A 23238-nucleotide genomic window follows, 5' to 3' on the forward strand; every position below is an offset into this window, starting at 1 on the left:
TTGCTAATAAAATATTTTAAATCTCTCTTCATCCAAAAGGATTTTTGAGTCTTATTATTTGTTTGTGATATTACGTTATATTTTATTATAGAAAACAATACCATTTAACTGTCATAATAGGGTAATCCCATACATAAATATAACTTCTATATAATGCTGCAGTATGAAGTGTGTTGCGTTTGAGAAAGCAAGTGTGTATAAACTGTCAGAGAAAGAGAGAGAGAATAAAATCAAAGTTAAAAAATTTAAACAAACAAACAAACCACCCCAGACCACTTATTTGGAATGAAAGTTTTCATTTATTTATATATTTTTAAAGATTATCATTATAGGGATGATTTTACATCAGTAGGAATAAAAAACATACGTAAAACAACTATAATTTCATGCTGAATAACAGAAAAGGCACTATGCACTCAGAGAAGCAGCATTATTTTATTATTTTCAAATGATTGTCAGTAGGTTTAGTAGTCCCATCCCCCAAAACATCATTAATATGCTTGACTAGACAAAGTTAAAGAAACATACAGATGGGTGACGAATTAAAGGAGACTCAGTAAGGTGTTGGGTCATGATAAGCCACCAAAACACCCTCGATGCACCATATTATAGATTCTACAAGTCTCTGGAAATGTACCAGAATGATGATGACTGTTCTTCCAAAAGGTTTTCCCTCAGATAGTGTTTTGATGATGGTGTGGTGGTGGTGGAATAGAGCGCAGTGTGACAGAGGTATGTGCCAGTCCAAGAGCTCCCTAAGGTGTCTGAGTGGCTTGAAATGGCCATAGCATATGATTTATATCATTTTGCTTTTTATCAACCTTTCAGCGAGTCCTCGTGCTCTGTAGATGGAGATGGGGTCATCGTGGATGAAGGTTTCATCACAGGATAAAGGTGATGAGTTAGCAGAACTTTGGATTGATTTGAAGAGATGCTTCACTATAAGGGGACAAGTGGATACCAGCAACATGGTGCCACCATTGTTTCTTTTACTTTGTCAGTCTACATATATCTTTATGCAGGAGTGCAAACCATGAGAACTTCCCCACACTATCGGCAGATCCGAGGGTTCAAAACAAGCATTATAATTTTCTAAATGTCCTTCTAAGGTCACTTGACATCAGACAGTGACCCTTTCAACCTGCCCTCTGCTCTCTTGTGTTTCTGCAGTGTAACCTGCAGCCTCCAGTATTTAAGATACAGCCACATCAGCTGCCCATTTTTCCTGTTGTCCTCATTCAACTTCTCTGCGCAGTGCCTATCATTTTTAAAAATGTCCCTGATGTCATTCTCCAGGCCCAATTCCACCCCCGCTGGGTCCCTGGCCACTCTGACCAGCAGATTTTTCTCGATCTCCATCCTGTGTTCCTTGGGCAGCAGCGGGCTGCAGAAGGCACTCTGCCTCTCCACCAGCTGGTGCTCCAGTTCATTTAGCAAAACCTGGGCTCCCTGCTGCCATTCCTGCTCCTGTTGCAGAGCTTCATGAAGCGCCTGTCTAGCTGCTCCAGTCTGCAGGGCACGCTTCTTCTTGTCCTCTAGCTCTTCACGTTCCTTCTGCAGCTGCTTACGCTCCTCCATGAGATGTTGGCTGTGAGAGGCCATGGCCTTCTTGTAGCCCTCCACCCGCTGACGCGCTTTCTCTAGCTCCAGGAGGGCAGTTGTGCGTCGGTTCTCCGTCAGCGTATCTTTATACTTGAGCTCCAGGTCTTTGGCGATGGCAGCCACTTGCCCCTCAAACTGGTTTTCAACTTCTTGGGTCTGCCTCTGCGACTCACGTGTCCAGATCCAACCTGACAGGATGAAGAAGTTAATATATGCAACTTTTTATAACAAGGATTAAGTTCAAATATTTTATTTTTTTCGCGGTCCACATCCTGCACTCTGATTGGCTGGCGAGCGGGTCCGTATCCTATGGTACGGACCCCAGTTACGGACCTCTGGCAACTCGCTCGTTCACAACAACAAACATCGTAGCAATTTTTGTCAACGTTTATTTTCGCATTTCTCAGGAGAATAGCATTAATTTTACAGCATGGATAGTGATAACGACAGTGTTCACAGCAAAAGCGAGTTTTACTACCCTGAGGAAGATGAAATAAAAGAAAACATTTCAGGAGAAAGCTAAAAACCTGTAATTTGCTAACGCCGAGCAAAAACATGGCTGAATCCTGAATGACTCCTATTTGTATAAATAGAGGACTACATAGGCGGCAAAATGTAGTTTTTTCCTGCCATGGAAGTGCACTTGTATACTGAGGAGGAAGCAATTTGCATTACAGCCGTGAATGAGGATTCAAAATAGCATTAATTTTACAGCATGGATAGCGATAACGACAGTCTTCACAGTGAAAGCTAGTTTTACTACCCTGAGGAAGAAGAAATAAAAGAAAACATTTCAGGAGAAAGCTAAAAACCTGTAACATGCTAACACCGGGCAAAAACATGGCTGAATCCTGAATGACTATTTGTATCAATAGGGGACTACACAGGCGGCAAAATGTAGTTTTTTTCCTGTCATGGAAGTGCACTTGTATACCGAGGAGGAAGCAATAAGGTATTAGGCAGAGACCCGTCCACCCGTAAATTTGACGGGCGATTGCCGATTTCAACGGGCAAGTATACACACAGACGGATACTGAAACGGACGATAATGCCGAAAATTTTCGCACATGAATACTCCCACATGTCATCCGATAAATCCAGTTATGTTCCGCCCACACACGGACTGGCCATCGGGAGTAGCGGGAGTTTTCCCGGTGGGCTGGTGGTTCAGCGTGGGCCGGCGGAGAAAAAAAAAAAAAAAAACAGTTGCGCGCTGGCCTTTAATATGATAAGCAATGTTAACAGTTTCTTTAACAAACTGTTAACATTGCTTATTACAGTTGCGCGCTGGCCTTTAATATGATAAGCAATGTTAACAGTTTGTTAAAGAAACTGTTAACATTGCTTATCATATTAAAGGCCAGCGCGCAACTGTTTTTTTTTTCTCTCCGCTGGCCCACACTGAACCACCGGCCCACTGGGAAAACTCCCGCTACTCCCGATGGCCAGTCCGTGTGTGGTTCCGCCATCATTTACAAATCGTAAGAAACACAGTTTAATACGAAAAATACTGAAAACTTGAAATGAAAAATCAGAATATTTCATCGTTTCCGCCATTTTGGCCCGCACTGAATCTTGTAACATGCGGACTGAATAAATCGCGAATTCTGATTGGTCGAAAATTGCCAAACACCCTGCGTTGTAGTTTCCTCTTTCTTGGCGGGAGAACCGCATTTTTTTTTGCTGACTCACTCTTCTGGATCAAGATGAATCCCAACAAACGCCCCAAATTGAATGTGACAAAAACTGATTCGTTTTTCCACAAAAAGACAGAAAAGGTATGTGTGATACATTGATTAACAAGGGGGTTTCATTGGGGTATGGTAAAATAGAATACTGTTGTTTTTTTTTTTTTTATTAAATACTGTAACTAGATCAAAAGATTATATACAATTCATTGTTGTTTATTTTCTTTTCACTTTTGTTACCAAATCAAACACCATACATACATCTGATACATTCAGGAGTGAAACTGAAAAAAATACAAAGTAAAAATATGCAATATTTCTGATCAAAAATTACACGCCATTTCACCCTGAAAATGTCCTAGAATGCAGGAAATGAAGTCTAAATTTCAAAAATTTTCTGGGGGGGCATGCCCCCAGACCCCCCTAGAGGGACTTCGCGCCTGCGGCGCTCGTCTTCGCACCTGCGGCGCTTATCAGGAATATATAAAATATTATTTTTGACTGGTAAATTTCTTTTTCTGCCTAATACCCTAGGAAGCAATTTGCATTACAGCCGTGAATGAAGATTCAAAATGGCGGCTCGGCTTGGTTTTCCCTTTCGGGCGCCCTCGTTTTCTGTTAGAATTTAGTAAAGAAAAAAATAAATATATTATTTACCAGCTTAAGGTCGGTCTGTATGCTGAAATACTGTGACCTCGGCCTTGAATACTGACCTCGGCCCAGAGGGCCTCGCTTAGTACTTTCAAGACCTCAGTCACGGTATTTCACCATACGGACCTCCCAGCTGGTAAATAACATATATATGACAAGAGCAAAGAGAAATAAGGACATAACGTATATTTAAAACCAGTGGATTACTTCTTTTGCTTCACAAGTGGTTGATGTGTTCCTCCCCATCAAAAATACTGAATAAAACAATTTAATAGTTTTAGAGATATAAAGATGAAAAGCCCTTCTCCCCTTCTTTGATAACAAACATGCTGCTGACTAAAGCTTATGGCTATGATTGGATAAATGGTTGCATTTCAGTGTGGCACTACTGCAATACAGTGATGAAAGTGAATTAAATGCTGACTTGCATTCGAAGTAAATGTATTATAATAATGTAATAAAGTCAGTATTTAATTCTTAAAAAAAAGAAAACATTCCCTGCTAACTGTCTTTCACCGAAGACAAAGTGGTGTCACACAAAGAAGACTGTGCTTTTCAGTTTGACAAGTTCTCATGTCAAACGTGGAAAGCAATACCGTCTGTGTATTGTGCGTCACTCTTTTCTCTCCGGTACAAAATCCTCTCCATATGATGGCTGACTCATCCGAGTTATGAAAGGGTGTGGTTTGGGGTTGGTCTGCCCAAGTTAGTCTTCGGGAAAGTGAAAGAAGGTGAAAATGCATTTCCAGTTTGGTTGATTATAAAATGGCATGACCTGTTCAAGTACAGAAACTTATCTAATGACGAAAGAAACTTTTTTTGAAATCTTATATGTCTTCAGTAGATTTTATACAAACCCCATTTCCAGAAAAGATGAGATTTTCCAAAATGCAATAAAAAGAAAAATCTGCGATTTGTTAAGTCACGTGAACCTTTATTTAACTGACAAAAGTACAAAGAAAAGATTTTCAATAGTTTTACTGATGAACTTAATTGTATTTTGTAAATATGAACAAAGTCATAACTTGATGCCTGTAGCACACTCAAAAAGAAAAGTTGGGACAGAGGCAAAATAAGACTGAAAAGTTTATAGGATATTCAAGTAACGCTATTCTGGAAGATTCCACAATAAGCAGGTTAATCGGTAACAGCTGAGGGTATCATGACTGGGTGTAAAAGGAGGATGCACTAAAGGCTCAGTATTTGCAAGCAAGGATGGGTCATGGCTCACTCCTTAGTGCCAAAATTCATGAGAAAATTGTTCGTCAAGTCCAAAAAGAACATTTCTCAACATAAGATTGCAGAGAATTTAGGTCTTTCAAAATCTACAAAGATTCAGGGAATTCGGAGACAGCTCAGTGCGTAAAGGGCAAGGTCAGAAACTACTGTTGAATGTGCGTGACCTTCAAGCCCTCACATGGTACTGCCTGAGAAACCATCATGCTAACGTGACAAATATAGCCACATGGGCTTGGGAGTACTTCAGAAAACTGTTGTCACTGAACAGAGTCTGCCGCTACACCCAGAAATGTAACCTGAAACTGTATTACGCAAAGAGGAAGCCAGTCATCAATTCTACGCAGAAATTACCCAGATTTCTCTGGGTCTGAACTCGTATCAGATGGACCGAAAGACAGTGAAAGCATGTGCTGTGGTCAGATGAGTCCACATTTCAGTTTGTTTTTGGGAAAATCAGACATCGAGTACTCAGCCGCCAAAGGTGAACAAGACCATCCAGTTTGTTATCAGAGAAAGGTGCAAAAGCCAGCATCTGTGATGATTTTTTTTTTGGAGGGGGGATCAATGCCTGTGGCATGAGTAAGTTGCATATGTGCGAAGGTACCATTTATGCAGAGGCGTATATTGGGATTTTAGAGAGACATATGTTGCCATCAAGGCAACGTCTCTTCCTGGGAAGTCCATGCTTATTTGAGCAGGACAATCCTAGACCTCATTCTGCATAGGCTACAATAGCGTGGCTTCGTAGACAGAGTGCGTGCGCTTGACTGGCCTGCTGCCAGTCCAGATCTGTCTCCTAATGTATGGCGCATCATGATGAGGAGAATCAGACAACGGCAAGCACGGACTGTTGAGCAGCTGAAGTCTTGTATCAAGCAAGAATGGACAAAAATTCCAATTGCAAAACTACAACAATTAGATCCCATACGATTAAAAAGTGATGTAACACAATAGTAATAATGCCTGTGTTCCATGTTTTTTTTTTTTTAAAGTGTGTTGCAGGCATCAAATTCTAACTTTGTTTTATATTTCCAAAATACAATTAAGTCGGTCAGTAAAACTATTGCAAAACTTTTGCCAGTTAAATAAAGGTTCACGTGAATTAATAAAATCACAAATTTTTGTTTTTATTGCATTTTAGAAACTTTTCTGGAAATGAGGTTTGTACAAGCATGGGCCATGCCACTGCAATGCCAGTAACAAACTTTTGCATGATCATAGAAGGATTCTTTTACTAAGATACTCACGAAAAGCCGCAAGGCCGAGCATGGGGACTAACAGAGCGTAGTTCCATTTCCCTCCATCAGAACCCTCACGTGGCACTGGCCTTATATTCCATCCAGGAGGATCATTCAGGTTGTCCATGGAGATAATCTGCAATTAAAAGTCAGTCAAACTGTGACACTGGTACTCTGAAGATTCTTAATACATTTTAAAAAAAATGCATTTCAGATCATGCACACAGTTTGCTCAGTTGTCCCCATCAGGGTTCATAATGTTTCACTTTGATTCACTGGTTGATAAATTACACCTGCTGGGGCAAAACAGCATATCAGGTCTGAATGTTATAGCATTATGCACTGAAGCACAACACCATACATGCCAAGTTATACGGTTTCCCCATATTTTGTATGGGAAAATGCAATTTTTTGGCCAATACGGCATACACTGATTTTCATACGGGAAAATTACGTTTTGTATCGGAGATTTTTTCCGTTACTCAGAGAAAATTTTCTTAGCATCCACCATTTATTTTTTCAAACACATATGCCCATATGCCCAATGAAACGGAACTATTTTCGCTTTATGTGGTTTTATAGTTGCAACTGTAAAACCACAACGGCAACTGTAGTTAACCGGCGATTTCTGGTTTCGCTTCCCTAAACATTTTAATTGCTGATAGACATTATATGTAGACACAGATGACCAACACTCGTTACTACCATCAGTCGTCAGTAAACTGGAAAAGTATTGAATGAAGAGTAATGGTGGTAACGACCGTTGGTAACCTGTCTCTAAAATGTGTAGTAGGGGATGGAAGCAATTTAACAACATCTACATGTTTGCCGTGCTCTGATTTTCTTTTATTGACCAGGAAAATAATAGATGTATATTGGGGAAAGGTGTTCGATGTAAAACCTGCTCTGGGTGTTGCCAGGTTTCCAATGCTGAAACAGCTTTTTACTGCTTTGCTGTGCCTCCCACATAGCAATGCAGATAGTGAGAGGGCTTTTTCATTGGTTAGGAAAATTCATACTGAGGACAGAAAAAATATGGCTGCAGACACATTAACTGCATATCTGCGAATTAAAATTAACTGTGATGAGGAGCTGGGTCCGTCTCAGAAACCGGTCTCTCATTTGGGACATTATGGTCAAAAAATAAATGTTCTAATTTTACTATTTTTTTTGCATTTACCTAACACTCAATGTTTCTTTTGTCATGTAGAATAAGAATAAAGATAGTATCTTGCTTTATCTGGCCTGCACTGTGGAAATTTTTTTTTTTATTACAATTCACATGCTTTCGTTAACTTGATTTCCATATAAAATAACTCCATCATGAAGAATTAAAGCCCCTCCTTCACAGAGGAGTGAAAATATTGAATAAATTTCCTCTTTTTGATTGCTTGGGTTAAAAATGCCAAGTTATGATGACTGAATTGATTATTCACTTAAATATGAATAATATGATGCATTTTGGGTATTTGATATGGCGAAATAGGACACAATGGAACAGGGTATCTGCCCATTTTTCAAGTACAAATTTAAATACTTTTAAGACCTTTTCAAGACCTCTAAATGGAAAAATTAAGACTGTACCATGGCAAAAAAAATGATAAATCCAACAACTTAAAACTGTTTTCTGCAATAGTTTTTTTTACTAACTTTAAGAAGAATGCACCCAATTGGTGAACAACAGGGTGCATCAATGGCAACTGTTAGACATGCAAACAGCTGAAGCAAAGTCGTGTGTTTTGGGCTGCAGAACTACTGTAGCAGCAAGGAGAAGAGTGGTGTTTACTGGAGAACACACCATGAATCATTTCAAAAACGAAAACAATAAACGGCAAGTAGAACCAGCTGAACAACCTTAGCCGGCATTATTTCAATCCCCAAAGATTATCTTTGATGATGTGTCATTTTGTGTCCGACAGCAAAATCAGTCTGAGTGTCGTACAGTATACAGCCGGCTGAGGAAGTTCTCGAGTATCTTCTGCATTATAGCAGGTAACAGCATAAACCTGTTTATGCAGTCATACAATCATCAGAGCGTTACATTAAACACAAAAAAACAACTGTCACCTTTCATAACCTCATCTCATCTCATCATCTCTAGCCGCTTTATCCTGTTCTACAGGGTCGCAGGCAAGCTGGAGCCTATCCCAGCTGACTACGGGCGAAAGGCGGGGTACACCCTGGACAAGTCGCCAGGTCATCACAGGGCTGACACATAGACACAGACAACCATTCACACTCACATTCACACCTACGGTCAATTTAGAGTCACCAGTTAACCTAACCTGCATGTCTTTGGACTGTGGGGGAAACCGGAGCACCCGGAGGAAACCCACGCGGACACGGGGAGAACATGCAAACTCCACACAGAAAGGCCCTCGCCAGCCCTGGGGCTCGAACCCAGGACCTTCTTGATGTGAGGCGATAGCGCTAACCACTACACCACCGTGCCGCCCGGAACAACAACAAAAACAACAAAAAAATCGGATTTCACAACAAATCGGATATGGGTCGTTTCAGGTTGCAGTCTGAACGTAGTGTAACACACACACACGCGGGCACCTCGTGTCCGTGAAAAACCAGTTTCCCAGTCCGCCGTGTTCCCAGCTCTGCGTTATCGTCTTTAAACACATTTGTGCGAACCAACGCTTTTTATCGCAAACGATTCTTCTCCTTATTTTGGGGGTATTAATCATCCCCCAACCACTTGTCGTTAAACAGACATCTTCCCATAATTATCAACGTTTTCTAGCACCCGCGCAAACTACCTGCGTATCTCTCAGTCTTCACAACCACCACACCACACCACACTTCCTCCAGTAGCCTCCTAACGTTAGTACTTGATCTACAGAACGCACAGACCCAATGCTGCTGTTAGGACTTGGACTGTTTTGGCCTCTAGAGGCCGCTGTTATTTCCTTTTCATGTCGTGTTTATTTTGGCCTCTAGAGGCCGCCACTGTTCCTGTGTTTTGTGTTTGTGTTAATTGCCTAATTATCTTCACCTGTGTCCTTAATTAGTTTGTCTATTTATACCCCTGAGTTCAGTCCTCTTGACGGAGTCTTTGTGCTGTTATGTTTATCTCCAGTTTCCTTTGTACTGTGTTTTTTGATCTTCTTAGCTTTTGTATTTTTGCACTTTGCTTTTCTTTTGGATTATACTCTTTGGTTTTTTTTTGTCTTTTGTTTTGCCCTGTATATAGTGTATATAGTTTAAATAAACCTTTTGATTCTTTTTCTACTTCCGCCTCACGCCTCTGCATTTGAGTCATCCCCCTGGTGGCCTAGTGGGGGTTTGCTGGATTATCACACCAACGAACCAGGTTCGAATCCCAGCAAAACCCTAACAGAAAGACTCCGTCATGACCGACTCAGCAGAGGCTGCTTCAACTGTCTACCCGGCCAACCTTCAGGGAATTATGGCAGCTTTGACACGCTTCGGAGCGACCATGGACGCTCATGGACGTACGCTCACCAGCCAACGTGAGGCCCTCGCTCGCCACGAGGAACTGCTTCAGCAAATTGGGAAAACCCTGGCACAGCTGACATCTCTGCCTGCATCTCCTGCTCCTGATCCAGTTCCTGCTCCTGATCCAGCTCCCACTCCTGCTCCAGTGCCTCCTGCAATGCTGCCTTCTTCACCTCGCGAACCCAGCCTTCCTGCACCACAGAGGTATGACGGCAAGCACAGTGAGTGCCGAGAGTTCCTTACCCAGTGTCAACTCACCTTTGAGCTTCAGCCTACCACCTACACTACGGATCGCCGCAAGATTGCCTTTGTGATCACCTTATTAGCTGGTAAGGCGCGAGCCTGGGCTACTGCTATCTGGCAAAGACAGGGACCTGAGTGCTTTGATTTCCAGCTGTTTTCTGAAGAGATGCTTCGGGTCTTCGATCAGGCAGACATCAGTACCGACGCAGCCCGAAAGCTCATGTCCATCCGGCAAGGAGGAAGCGTCGCAGATTACGCCATCTCGTTCCGAACACTCGCAGCAGTAAGTGGATGGAACGAGACTGCCCTGGTGTCAGCCTTCCACCATGGTCTGTCTGACCCCATCAAGGACGGTCTGGCCTCTATTGGATGCCCAAGTGACCTCGAAACCCTCATCTCACATGCTATTCGTCTGGACAACAGGATGAGAGAACGCCACCAAGCCTTGAGCCCCCCCAGCCTCCCTACCTCTACCTGGAAACCGTCTACCTCCTTCAGTGACTGTCCAGAACCCATGCAAGTGGGTCGTACTCGCCTCTCCGCATCTGAGAGGGAGCGCAGAAGGAGGGACAAGTGCTGCATCTACTGTGGCAAGCCTGGTCACTTCCGAGCATCATGTCCCGAACTCTTGGGAAAAGGACCGCCCCGTCCAGCCGAGGGAGGGTTGTGACGGGGCCTACCCTCTCTCCCGGACTCCCTGGCCAAGGAATCTACATCCCGGTCTCCATCTCCTGGGGTGAGTCTGTCCACTCTTGTCAAGCTTTGATAGACTCAGGGGCGGCTGGGAACTTTATGGATATTCACTTCGCCCAAAGCATCAATATACCTACTGCACCTCTTGAAGTCCCTCTGTCTGTGTCTGCCCTCGATGGCCAAGCGTTAGGTGATGGAAGAGTCACTCAAGTTACTTCTCCAGTCTTCCTCCAGTCTCAAGGTCACAAGGAAGAAATATCCCTGCACCTGATTCCTTCACCTGAGTTCCCAGTTATTCTAGGCCTTCCTTGGCTTACTCGCCACAACCCTCGCATAGACTGGGTAACAAGCCAGGTTGTGGAATGGGGCCCTGCATGCCATGCCTCTTGTCTGCTCTCTAGCTCTCCTGTGTCTCCTGCCGAGCCCCCTGATCTCACCGAGTTATCTCAAGTTCCCACAGAGTACTGGGATCTCAAGGAGGTATTCAGCAAGAGCAGGGCCGCCGTTCTTCCTCCGCACCGGGCCTACGACTGTGCCATCGACTTGCTCCCTGGGACTACCCCTCCTCGTGGCAGACTGTTTTCACTCTCTCAGCCAGAACGCAAGGCCATGGAGGAATACCTCAAAGATGCCCTGGTCTCTGGGTTTATTCGACCCTCCACTTCACCTGCTGGAGCCGGCTTCTTCTTTGTCGGCAAGAAGGATGGGGGGCTCCGACCATGTATTGATTACAGGGGCCTGAATAAGATCACTGTGCGCAACCGATATCCCCTTCCGCTGATGTCCACAGCTTTCGACCTGCTCCAAGGCGCCACCTTCTTCACCAAGTTGGACCTACGGAACGCATACCACCTCATCCGTATCCGACAGGGAGACGAGTGGAAGACTGCCTTTAACACCCCGTCTGGGCACTACGAATACCAGGTGATGCCCTTCGGACTCACCAACGCACCAGCTGTTTTTCAGGCCCTAATCAACGACGTCTTAAGGGACATGATTAACCTATACGTTTTTGTCTACCTCGACGACATCCTTATCTTTTCCAAGACCGTGCAGGAGCACCGCCACCATGTCCGCCAGGTTCTCCAGAGGCTGCTACAGAACAATCTGTTCGTCAAGGCCCAGAAATGCGAATTTCATGTTCCCGAGGTCTCCTTTCTGGGATTTATTGTACGGACAGGCCAACTCCAAATGGACCCTGCCAAGACCCTGGCCGTCCGGGATTGGCCTACTCCCAAGTCCGTTAAGGAGGTTCAGCGGTTCTTAGGATTCGCTAACTTCTACCGCAAGTTCATCAGGAACTTCAGTTCTGTGGCAGCACCCATGTCTGACCTCACCAAAGGGACAGGTGGATCTTATGGCTGGTCTCCTCAGGCAGAAAAGGCGTTCAAAGACCTCAAGGACCGCTTCTGCACGGCACCCATTCTGGTTCTCCCGGACACCTCCCAACCATTCATCGTGGAGGTGGACGCCTCGGACAGTGGTGTCGGCGCGGTGCTCTCTCAACGTTCGGAAGGAAAGCTGCACCCCTGCGCTTACTTCTCCCACCGCCTGAGTCCTGCTGAGTCCCGGTACGATGTGGGGGATCGAGAACTGCTAGCGGTCAAACTGGCCCTTGAGGAGTGGAGGCACTGGCTGGAGGGAGCACAACATCCATTCCTGGTTTGGACTGACCACAAGAACCTGGAGTACCTCCAGCAAGCCAAGAGACTGAACCCTCGACAGGCTAGGTGGGCCCTGTTTTTCAGTCGGTTTGACTTCACCCTCTCATACCGCCCCGGCTCCAAGAACACCAAACCTGACGCACTGTCCAGACTGTTCTCTGCCACTAACAGGGAGAATGAAGTCGGGCCTATTATCCCTGTGTCCCGGATTGTGGCCCCTGTCCGCTGGGGTATTGAGGAGGCTGTCCGACGAGCCCAACGCCAGGACCCCGGTCCTGGGACGGGGCCACCAGGCCTCTTGTACGTCCCACATCAAGCCCGGGCCAAGGTTCTCCAGTGGGGTCACTCTTCCCCTCTCACCGCCCACCCGGGAGCTCGGAGGACCCTGGACTTCCTGAAAAGACGCTTCTGGTGGCCTAACATGGAGAAGGAAGTAAGGTCATTTGTCCTGTCCTGTGAGGTTTGCACCAGAACCAAGAACCCACGACAGCGTCCCCAGGGTCTCCTGCATCCTCTGACCATTCCCCGGCGTCCCTGGTCCCACGTGGCAGTCGACTTTATCACGGGTCTCCCTGAGTCACAAGGTAACACGGTCATTTTGGTCTTAGTTGACAGATTCTCCAAGGCCTGCCGCTTCATACCACTGTGCAAACTCCCCTCTGCTCTTGAAACTGCGAAACTTTTGTTTAATCATGTCTTCCGAGTCTTTGGTCTTCCACAGGACATCGTCTCAGACCGAGGGCCCCAGTTCTCCTCCCGAGTGTGGCACGGGTTCTGCAAGGTCATCGGAGCCACTGCCAGCCTCTCCTCTGGGTTTCATCCACAGTCCAATGGTCAGACGGAGAGGCTCAACCAGGACCTGGAAACCACCCTGCGAGGCCTGGCTATGGATAACCCGACATCGTGGAGCACCTGGCTGCCATGGGCGGAGTACGCCCACAACACCCTGCAGTCATCGGCCACCAAGCTGTCGCCATTCCAGTGCCAATTCGGGTTCCAGCCACCTCTGTTCCCGGACCAGGAGGAGGACGCGGGGGTGCCCTCGGTCAACCAATATGTGAGACGGTGTCGCAAGACCTGGAGCAAGGTCAGGAAGACCCTCATACAGACCTCCAGAACCAACCAGACTCAGGCCAACCGCCATAGAAGACCTGCACACGCTTTCCGCCCTGGGCAGCGTGTTTGGCTGTCCACTAAGGACCTTCCACTGCGGGTGGAGAACCGCAAGCTTGCTCCTCGCTACATTGGCCCCTTCAAGGTGGTGCGCAGGGTGAACCCTGTCTCCTACCGGCTCCAGTTGCCCCGGACTCTGAGGATCAACCCCACTTTCCATGTTTCCCTGTTACGGCCCGTACTGACATCTACGTATGCCCCTGCCCCTAGGAACCCCCCACCCCCCCGCATCTTCCAGGGGCAGACTGTGTTCACTGTGAATCGCCTGCTTGACTCCCGCCGGGTCCGTGGCGGCTTGCAATATCTGGTGGACTGGGAGGGCTATGGTCCTGAGGAGCGCTGCTGGGTTCCTGCTCGGGATGTCCTAGATAAAGAACTGTGTCGGGACTTCCATTCGGCCCATCCGGATCGCCCTGGGAACGTCAGGAGACGCTCCTAGAGGAGGGGGTCCTGTTAGGACTTGGACTGTTTTGGCCTCTAGAGGCCGCTGTTATTTCCTTTTCATGTCGTGTTTATTTTGGCCTCTAGAGGCCGCCACTGTTCCTGTGTTTTGTGTTTGTGTTAATTGCCTAATTATCTTCACCTGTGTCCTTAATTAGTTTGTCTATTTATACCCCTGAGTTCAGTCCTCTTGACGGAGTCTTTGTGCTGTTATGTTTATCTCCAGTTTCCTTTGTACTGTGTTTTTTGATCTTCTTAGCTTTTGTATTTTTGCACTTTGCTTTTCTTTTGGATTATACTCTTTGGTTTTTTTTTGTCTTTTGTTTTGCCCTGTATATAGTGTATATAGTTTAAATAAACCTTTTGATTCTTTTTCTACTTCCGCCTCACGCCTCTGCATTTGAGTCATCCCCCTGGTGGCCTAGTGGGGGTTTGCTGGATTATCACACCAACGAACCAGGTTCGAATCCCAGCAAAACCCTAACAGCTGCCCCAAAAGGTACGCTGGTCACTTTTAAAATTACGGTTAAAAAAAAAAAACCGGATGGAGACATTTCACTCATTCGGTCCAATATTAAATTTAATACCTCCCTTTCGAAAATTCCAGTCATTCCAAACAATTTAAGACGTTTTTAGGCCTTGAAAACCGAAAGTTGTATTTAAGACTTTTTAAGGACCGCGGGAAGCCTGAATAATTGGTGAATTATGGTATCAATCAGTCTGTTTTACTATATTTTTGAACTTTTGCCTCAGTATATCAAGTATTGATTACTTTTGATTCATAGATATTATGCATACGTTGTGAATTCGGAAACAAATGCAATAAAGATTGTTGGATTACAAATAGTTTATTTGTGGTTTTTTTCCTCAAACATTTCTTCAGACAAGTCAAAATCACATTCGGACAAGTAAATTTCCTGTCAACTTGCCCGACAGGACAAGTGGTTTCAAAAGTTAATGTAGAGCCCTGAACACCACCGTGCCGCCCCACTGCTGTTATATTTCAAGTAATTTTCTCTGGTGGAATGTAATATTCTAGGTGATGTCAACCCTTGTCAAATAGAACTTTGTGGAGTTTTTATGAACTATTTAAGATTAATACATTTTATTTGCAAAATTTACATCAATAATTCTGGTATTACTGATACAATGTATCTTAAATAATTAAGTTTATAGTTCAGTCATTCTCTTTAGTAGATAATTGTTTACTTGACTGTACATACACAGTCCTTTTTAATTCAGTTGTTTTCTCTGGGATCTAAAATTTCTTTATATTCAGCACATGCTCATTTGATCCCTTTAACTTGATGCAGTGTGATAAATATGTCGATTACAATAGGAGTGTATAGTGTGGAATAAAACAATCAGTGCTTTGGATTATATATTGGAATTTTTTCTCGTGTATAAGGGCTCATGGGTGCATGTAAGGGAAAAGTACAGGTTAAAGGGCATGGGGAACCAAAGGTTGACATGTATGCAACACTGTGGTTCCTACACTACCGTTCAAAAGTTTGGGGTCACTTTGAAATGTCCTTATTTTTGAAAGAAAAGCACTGTTCTTTTCAATGAAGATCACTTTAAACTAATCAGAAATCCACTCTATACATTGCTAATATGGTAAATGACTATTCTAGCTGCAAATGTCTGGTTTTTGGTGCAATATCTCCATAGGTGTATAGAGGCCCATTTCCAGCAACTCTCACTCCAGTGTTCTAATGGTACAATGTGTTTGCTCATTGCCTCAGAAGGCTAATGGATGATTAGAAAACCCTTGTACAATCATGTTAGCACAGCTGAAAACAGTTGAGCTCTTTAGAGAAGCTATAAAACTGACCTTCCTTTGAGCAGATTGAGTTTCTGGAGCATCACATTTGTGGGGTCGATTAAATGCTCAAAATGGCCAGAAAAATGTCTTGACTATATTTTCTATTCATTTTACAACTTATGGTGGGAAATAAAACTGTGACTTTTCATGGAAAACACAAAATTGTCTGGGTGACCCCAAACTTTTGAACGGTAGTGTAAATATTATACTTTGGGTGCATTTTTGCTCAAACCGACCGCATATGGCATTGTAAACACACAGTAAATACAGGCTTTACTCAGACAGTAAACAAAAACATTCTTACAAAACTAGACTCCAGGTTACACCAAGTCATTTCTATACAATGCTAAGCTAATGCAAATTTTCTCTTCAGGTCAACAGTGACTGTCTGCACATTTGACTTAAATACAAAACATTTTACTTCAATAATTTATAACTTGGTAATAAATTAAGCTTTTTTTTTTTCAACCAACACCTATTTTACTTACCTTGAGAAAAAGCACTAAACACTCACAAACTGTTTCTTCTCTAAGGTGCTCTCGGCGCCGGGCAAAGATACGCTGTGAACGTTAGTTACGCAACCAACGTCAAACAAACTTGTTTATCTTGTCATGGGGGTGGGAGGGAGGTGTGTGTGTGTGTGTGGGGGGGGGAATTTGATATTTCAAATGTTGTATTTTTGATTGATATTAAACAACTTTTTTATTAACATTCTACGTGTGTAATTAAATTTATTTCACTCTATTATTCATTTAAACTTGCTCAAATTAATTTCTCTTGATAATGCAGTGGTAATACTTTGTCTTTGGACTCCCCCGTGTTACGGAGCGCATTGGTACAGTCCGATGATGAGCCTCAGTTGTGTTTATAAATATAGAAGTTCACCTGCAGAATTTCCTTCTTATTATTTTTGCCGGTCAGAGAAGTGCGTAGTTCATGATGTAGAGCAGGGGTGTCAAACCTGATCCATAAAGGGCCTTGTGGCTGCAGGTTTTCATTCCAGCCATGCAGCAGCACACCTGACTTGGCTCATTCAATCAACTGAACTGTCTTCACACAGTCAAATACTTGCAGCCACACCCACCCTTGATTAAAGGGTGGGTGTGTCAGTTGATTGAATAAGCCAGGGGTGTCAAACCTGATCCATAAAGGGCCGTGTGGCTGCAGGTTTTCATTCCAGCCATGCAGCAGCACCCTGATTTGGCTTATTCAATCAACTGACACACCCACCCTTTAATCAAGGGTGGGTGTGGCTGCAAGTATTTGACTGTGTGAAGACAGTTCAGTTGATTGAATGAGCCAAGTCAGGTGTGCTGCTGCATGGCTGGAATGAAAACCTGCAGCCACAAGGCCCTTTATGGATCAGGTTTGACACCCCTGATGTAGAGTTTAAGGGGATAACTTTTTTTGACAGAGGCAACTGGCAGATGACAATATTTTATTCCTGCAAGACAAAAATCAACTATCTCATGCCTTAACTCTGGTTGAGCATCTCTCTAATGCCTCAGGCCTTAAACTGAACATTTCCAAGTGTGAGATATTATCCTTACCAGTGGCGGCTGCTGGTTTTAAAATGGGAAGCCCATTTTACGCATTCATCGTAAAACCTGTAGGCCGGATATCAAAGCATAGAAAAGTGTGCCCCATTAGCACAGTGAACTAGACAACCCTACCTAGTGGCAGAAAGTATTTTTGCTTGTACATTTCATGTTATAGTCTGGCTTGCCAGGCTAGTGCCTCATATCCTTAATCAAAAATATCAAACATCCAAAAATCACTGGCTATTCAACGAAGAGCCTTGAACATCATACCCTGATATGCAACACAGAGTCTTTAACACAACACCCAGCTGTGCAACACATCCTTGAACATCTTCTGCAACACAGTCTGGAAATTCATAACCAGGTAGGCTATGCAACACACAGAACCTTGAATATTATACCCAGGTATAACCTATAACACAGAGCCCACCATTCTCTTAACATTACTGAACAATATACACACTTCAGATTCATGAACACTATTTATACACAAATTCTGCCCTCTGCTCCTTTTCCAGAAAATGGTCTGTGACCCTGTCATACCAGCTGGTTGTGCTTTCCAGAGACTTCACCAATTTCTGTTAGCAGCTAGCACTGCAGATCCCAATAAGGCTCAAGCTAGCCTACAACCAGATTGAACTACAAAAGAAATAAACGAGCGAATTCACGAATGATCAAACTGATAGAATGGATGAAAGTTAACAGAGCACAACGAGTAATATTTACATTTATTTACAGAGTAATGTACAGAGACATCAATGAGAAGAAACGTTTATATGAAAGGAAATTCGGACAGCACTTTGGTACACGACTACACTTTCTCGACATCTGCTAGGGACTGACTGATCATTCTTCTGTGTTCCTCGCCGAAGTACCGCCCTCCTCATGTCTTTGAAACACTACCTCCAATAATCCTTTATCAGCCTGGCTTCTTGTCCCTCCCACTGTCTCGTTTAGTCCCAGAGAAGCCCGGCTTCCCTGGAAGTGACGATTTTGTTGATTTTAACCAATAACTGTTAGGGTTTTGCTGGGATTCGAACCTGGTTCGCTGGTGTGATGATCCAGCAAACCCCCACTAGGCCACCAGGGGAATGACTCAAATGCAGAGGCGTGAGGCGGAAGTAGAAAAAGTAACAAAAGGTTTATTTATACTATGTACACTATATACAATCCAAGGCAAAACAAAAAAAACAAAAACAAAGAGTATAATTCAAAAAGAAAAAGGCAAAAATGCAAAAGCTCAGAAGATCCACAAAACACAGTACAAAGGAAACTGGAGATAAACATAACAGCACAAAGACTCCGTGACAAGAGGACTGAACTCAGGGGTATAAATACACAAACTAATTAAGGACACAGGTGAAGATAATTAGGACTAACAGGCAATTAACAAAAAAACCCACAAAACACAGGAACAGTGGCGGCCTCTAGAGGCCAAAATAAATATGACACGAAAAGGAAATAACAGCGGCCTCTAGAGGCCAAAACAGTCCAAGTCCTAACAGGACCCCCCCCCCCTCTAGGAGCGTCTCCTGACGTTCCCAGGGCGATCCGGATGGGCCGAATGGAAGTCCCGACACAGTTCTTTATCCAGGACATCCCGAGCAGGAACCCAGCAGCGCTCCTCAGGACCATAGCCCTCCCAGTCCACCAGATATTGCAACCCGCCGCGGACCCGGCGGGAGTCAAGCAGGCGATGCACAGTGAACACAGTCTGCCCCTGGAAGATGCGGGGGGGGTGGGGGGTTCCTAGGGGCAGGGGCATACGTAGACATCAGTACAGGCCGCAACAGGGAAACATGGAAAGTGGGGTTGATCCTCAGAGTCCGGGGCAACTGGAGCCGGTAGGAGACAGGGTTCACCCTGCGCACCACCTTGAAGGGGCCAATGTAGCGAGGAGCAAGCTTGCGGTTCTCCACCCGCAGCGGAAGGTCCTTAGTGGACAGCCAAACCCGCTGCCCAGGGCGGAAAGTGTGTGCAGGTCTTCTATGGCGGTTGGCCTGAGTCTGGTTGGTTCTGGAGGTCTGTATGAGGGTCTTCCTGACCTTGCTCCAGGTCTTGCGACACCGTCTCACATATTGGTTGACCGAGGGCACCCCCGCGTCCTCCTCCTGGTCCGGGAACAGAGGTGGCTGGAACCCGAATTGGCACTGGAATGGCGACAGCTTGGTGGCCGATGACTGCAGGGTGTTGTGGGCATACTCTGCCCATGGCAGCCAGGTGCTCCATGATGTCGGGTTATCCATAGCCAGGCCTCGCAGGGTGGTTTCCAGGTCCTGGTTGAGCCTCTCCGTCTGACCATTGGACTGTGGGTGAAACCCAGAGGAGAGGCTGGCAGTGGCTCCGATGACCTTGCAGAACCCGTGCCACACTCGGGAGGAGAACTGGGGCCCTCGGTCTGAGACGATGTCCTGTGGAAGACCAAAGACTCGGAAGACATGATTAAATATAAGTTTCGCTGTTTCAAGAGCAGAGGGGAGTTTGCACAGAGGTATGAAGCGGCAGGCCTTGGAGAATCTGTCAACAATGACCAAAATGACCATGTTACCTTGTGACTCAGGGAGACCCGTGATGAAGTCGACTGCCACGTGGGACCAGGGACGCCGGGGAATGGTCAGAGGATGCAGGAGACCCTGGGGACGCTGTCGTGGGTTCTTGGTTCTGGTGCAAACCTCACAGGACAGGACAAATGACCTTACTTCCTGCTCCATGTTAGGCCACCAGAAGCGTCTTTTCAGGAAGTCCAGGGTCCTCCGAGCTCCCGGGTGGGCGGTGAGAGGGGAAGAGTGACCCCACTGGAGAACCTTGGCCCGGGCTTGATGTGGGACGTACAAGAGGCCCGGTGGCCCCGTCCCAGGACCGGGGTCCTGGCGTTGGGCTCGTCGAACAGCCTCCTCAATACCCCAGCGGACAGGGGCCACAATCTGGGACACCGGGATAATAGGCCCGACTTCATTCTCCCTGTTAGTGGCAGAAAACAGCCTGGACAGTGCGTCAGGTTTGGTGTTCTTGGAGCCGGGACGGTACGAGAGGGTGAAGTCAAACCGACTGAAAAACAGGGCCCACCTAGCCTGTCGAGGGTTCAGTCTCTTGGCTTGCTGGAGGTACTCCAGGTTCTTGTGGTCAGTCCAAACCAGGAATGGATGTTGCACTCCCTCCAGCCAGTGCCTCCACTCCTCAAGGGCCAGTTTGACCGCTAGCAGTTCTCGATCCCCCACATCGTACCGGGACTCCGCAGGACTCAGGCGGTGGGAGAAGTAAGCGCAGGGGTGCAGCTTTCCTTCCGAATGTTGAGAGAGTACCGCGCCGACACCACTGTCCGAGGCGTCCACCTCCACGATGAATGGTTGGGAGGTGTCCGGGAGGACCAGAATGGGTGCCGTGCAGAAGCGGGCCTTGAGGTCTTTGAACGCCTTTTCTGCCTGAGGAGACCAGCCATAAGATCCACCTGTCCCTTTGGTGAGGTCTGACATGGGTGCTGCCACAGAACTGAAGTTCCTGATGAACTTGCGGTAGAAGTTAGCAAATCCTAAGAACCGCTGAACCTCCTTAACAGACTTGGGAGTAGGCCAGTCCCGGACGGCCAGGGTCTTGGCAGGGTCCATTTGGAGTTGGCCTGTCCGTACAATAAATCCCAGAAAGGAGACCTCGGGAACATGAAATTCGCATTTCTGGGCCTTGGCGAACAGATTGTTCTGTAGCAGCCTCTGGAGAACCTGGCGGACATGGTGGCGGTGCTCCTGCACGGTCTTGGAAAAGATAAGGATGTCATCGAGGTAGACAAAGACGTACAGGTTAATCATGTCCCTTAAGACGTCGTTGATTAGGGCCTGAAAAACAGCTGGTGCGTTGGTGAGTCCGAAGGGCATCACCTGGTATTCGTAGTGCCCAGACGGGGTGTTAAAGGCAGTCTTCCACTCGTCTCCCTGTCGGATACGGATGAGGTGGTATGCGTTCCGTAGGTCCAACTTGGTGAAGACGGTGGCGCCTTGGAGCAGGTCGAAAGCAGTGGACATCAGCGGAAGGGGATATCGGTTGCGCACAGTGATCTTGTTCAGGCCCCTGTAGTCAATACATGGTCGAAGCCCCCCATCCTTCTTGCCGACAAAGAAGAAGCTGGCACCAGCAGGTGAGGTGGAGGGTCGAATGAACCCAGAGACCAGGGCGTCTTTGAGGTATTCTTCCATAGCCTTGCGTTCTGGCTGAGAGAGGGAAAACAGTCTGCCACGAGGAGGGGTAGTCCCAGGGAGCAAGTCGATGGCACAGTCGTAGGCCCGGTGCGAAGGAAGAACGGCGGCCCTGCTCTTGCTGAATACCTCCTTGAGATCCCAGTACTCTGTGGGAACTTGAGATAACTCGGTGAGATCAGGGGGCTCGGCAGGAGACACAGGAGAGCTAGAGAGCAGACAAGAGGCCTGGCATGCAGGGCCCCATTCCACAACCTGGCTTGTTACCCAGTCTATGCGAGGGTTGTGGCGAGTAAGCCAAGGAAGGCCTAGAATAACTGGGAACTCAGGTGAAGGAATCAGGTGCAGGGATATTTCTTCCTTGTGACCTTGAGACTGGAGGAAGACTGGAGAAGTAACTTGGGTGACTCTTCCATCACCTAACGCTTGGCCATCGAGGGCAGACACAGACAGTGGGACTTCAAGAGGTGCAGTAGGTATATTGATGCTTTGGGCGAAGTGAATATCCATAAAGTTCCCAGCCGCCCCTGAGTCTATCAAAGCTTGACAAGAGTGGACAGACTCACCCCAGGAGATGGAGACTGGGATGTAGATTCCTTGGCCAGGGAGTCCGGGAGAGAGGGTAGGCCCCGTCACAACCCTCCCTCGGCTGGACGGGGCGGTCCTTTTCCCAAGAGTTCGGGACATGATGCTCGGAAGTGACCAGGCTTGCCACAGTAGATGCAGCACTTGTCCCTCCTTCTGCGCTCCCTCTCAGATGCGGAGAGGCGAGTACGACCCACTTGCATGGGTTCTGGACAGTCACTGAAGGAGGTAGACGGTCTCCAGGTAGAGGTAGGGAGGCTGGGGGGGCTCAAGGCTTGGTGGCGTTCTCTCATCCTGTTGTCCAGACGAATAGCATGTGAGATGAGGGTTTCGAGGTCACTTGGGCATCCAATAGAGGCCAGACCGTCCTTGATGGGGTCAGACAGACCATGGTTGAAGGCTGACACCAGGGCAGTCTCGTTCCATCCACTTACTGCTGCGAGTGTTCGGAACGAGATGGCGTAATCTGCGACGCTTCCTCCTTGCCGGATGGACATGAGCTTTCGGGCTGCGTCGGTACTGATGTCTGCCTGATCGAAGACCCGAAGCATCTCTTCAGAAAACAGCTGGAAATCAAAGCACTCAGGTCCCTGTCTTTGCCAGATAGCAGTAGCCCAGGCTCGCGCCTTACCAGCTAATAAGGTGATCACAAAGGCAATCTTGCGGCGATCCGTAGTGTAGGTGGTAGGCTGAGGCTCAAAGGTGAGTTGACACTGGGTAAGGAACTCTCGGCACTCACTGTGCTTGCCGTGATACCTCTGTGGTGCAGGAAGGCTGGGTTCGCGAGGTGAAGAAGGCAGCATGGCAGGAGGCACTGGAGCAGGAGCTGGATCAGGAACTGGATCAGGAGCAGGAGATGCAGGCAGAGATGTCAGCTGTGCCAGGGTTTTCCCAATTTGCTGAAGCAGTTCCTCGTGGCGAGCAAGGGCCTCACATTGACTGGTGAGCGTACGTCCATGAGCGTCCATGGTCGCTCCGAAGCGTGTCAAAGCTGCCATAA

General features: G+C 46.4%; 1 protein-coding gene across 1 annotated transcript; it reads right to left on the reverse strand.

Moving 5' to 3' along the window:
• Positions 1 to 416: 416 nt before the first annotated feature.
• LOC132867369 (coiled-coil domain-containing protein 127-like) lies at positions 417 to 16522 on the reverse strand. Its single transcript, XM_060900238.1, has 3 exons — positions 16414 to 16522; positions 6428 to 6554; positions 417 to 1790 (listed from the first exon to the last, which is right to left on the reverse strand). The coding sequence occupies exons 2-3, from the start codon at positions 6543 to 6545 to the stop codon at positions 1111 to 1113; spliced, it is 798 nt and encodes a 265-aa protein (XP_060756221.1). The 5' UTR covers positions 6546 to 6554; positions 16414 to 16522; the 3' UTR covers positions 417 to 1110.
• Positions 16523 to 23238: the final 6716 nt, after the last annotated feature.

Source organism: Neoarius graeffei, chromosome 19 (genome assembly GCF_027579695.1).
Source record: "Neoarius graeffei isolate fNeoGra1 chromosome 19, fNeoGra1.pri, whole genome shotgun sequence".
NCBI classification, from domain to species: domain Eukaryota; kingdom Metazoa; phylum Chordata; class Actinopteri; order Siluriformes; family Ariidae; genus Neoarius; species Neoarius graeffei.

What these genes read in the sequence shown, in the direction of transcription:
- LOC132867369 (XM_060900238.1), bottom strand. Translation starts at nt 6,545, where the DNA reads ATGGACAACCTGAATGATCCTCCTGGATGGAATATAAGGCCAGTGCCA. An exon ending in GCTCGGCCTTGCGGCTTTTC is followed by an intron (nt 1,791 to 6,427) that starts GTGAGTATCTTA and finishes TCATCCTGTCAG; the next exon opens with GTTGGATCTGGACACGTGAG.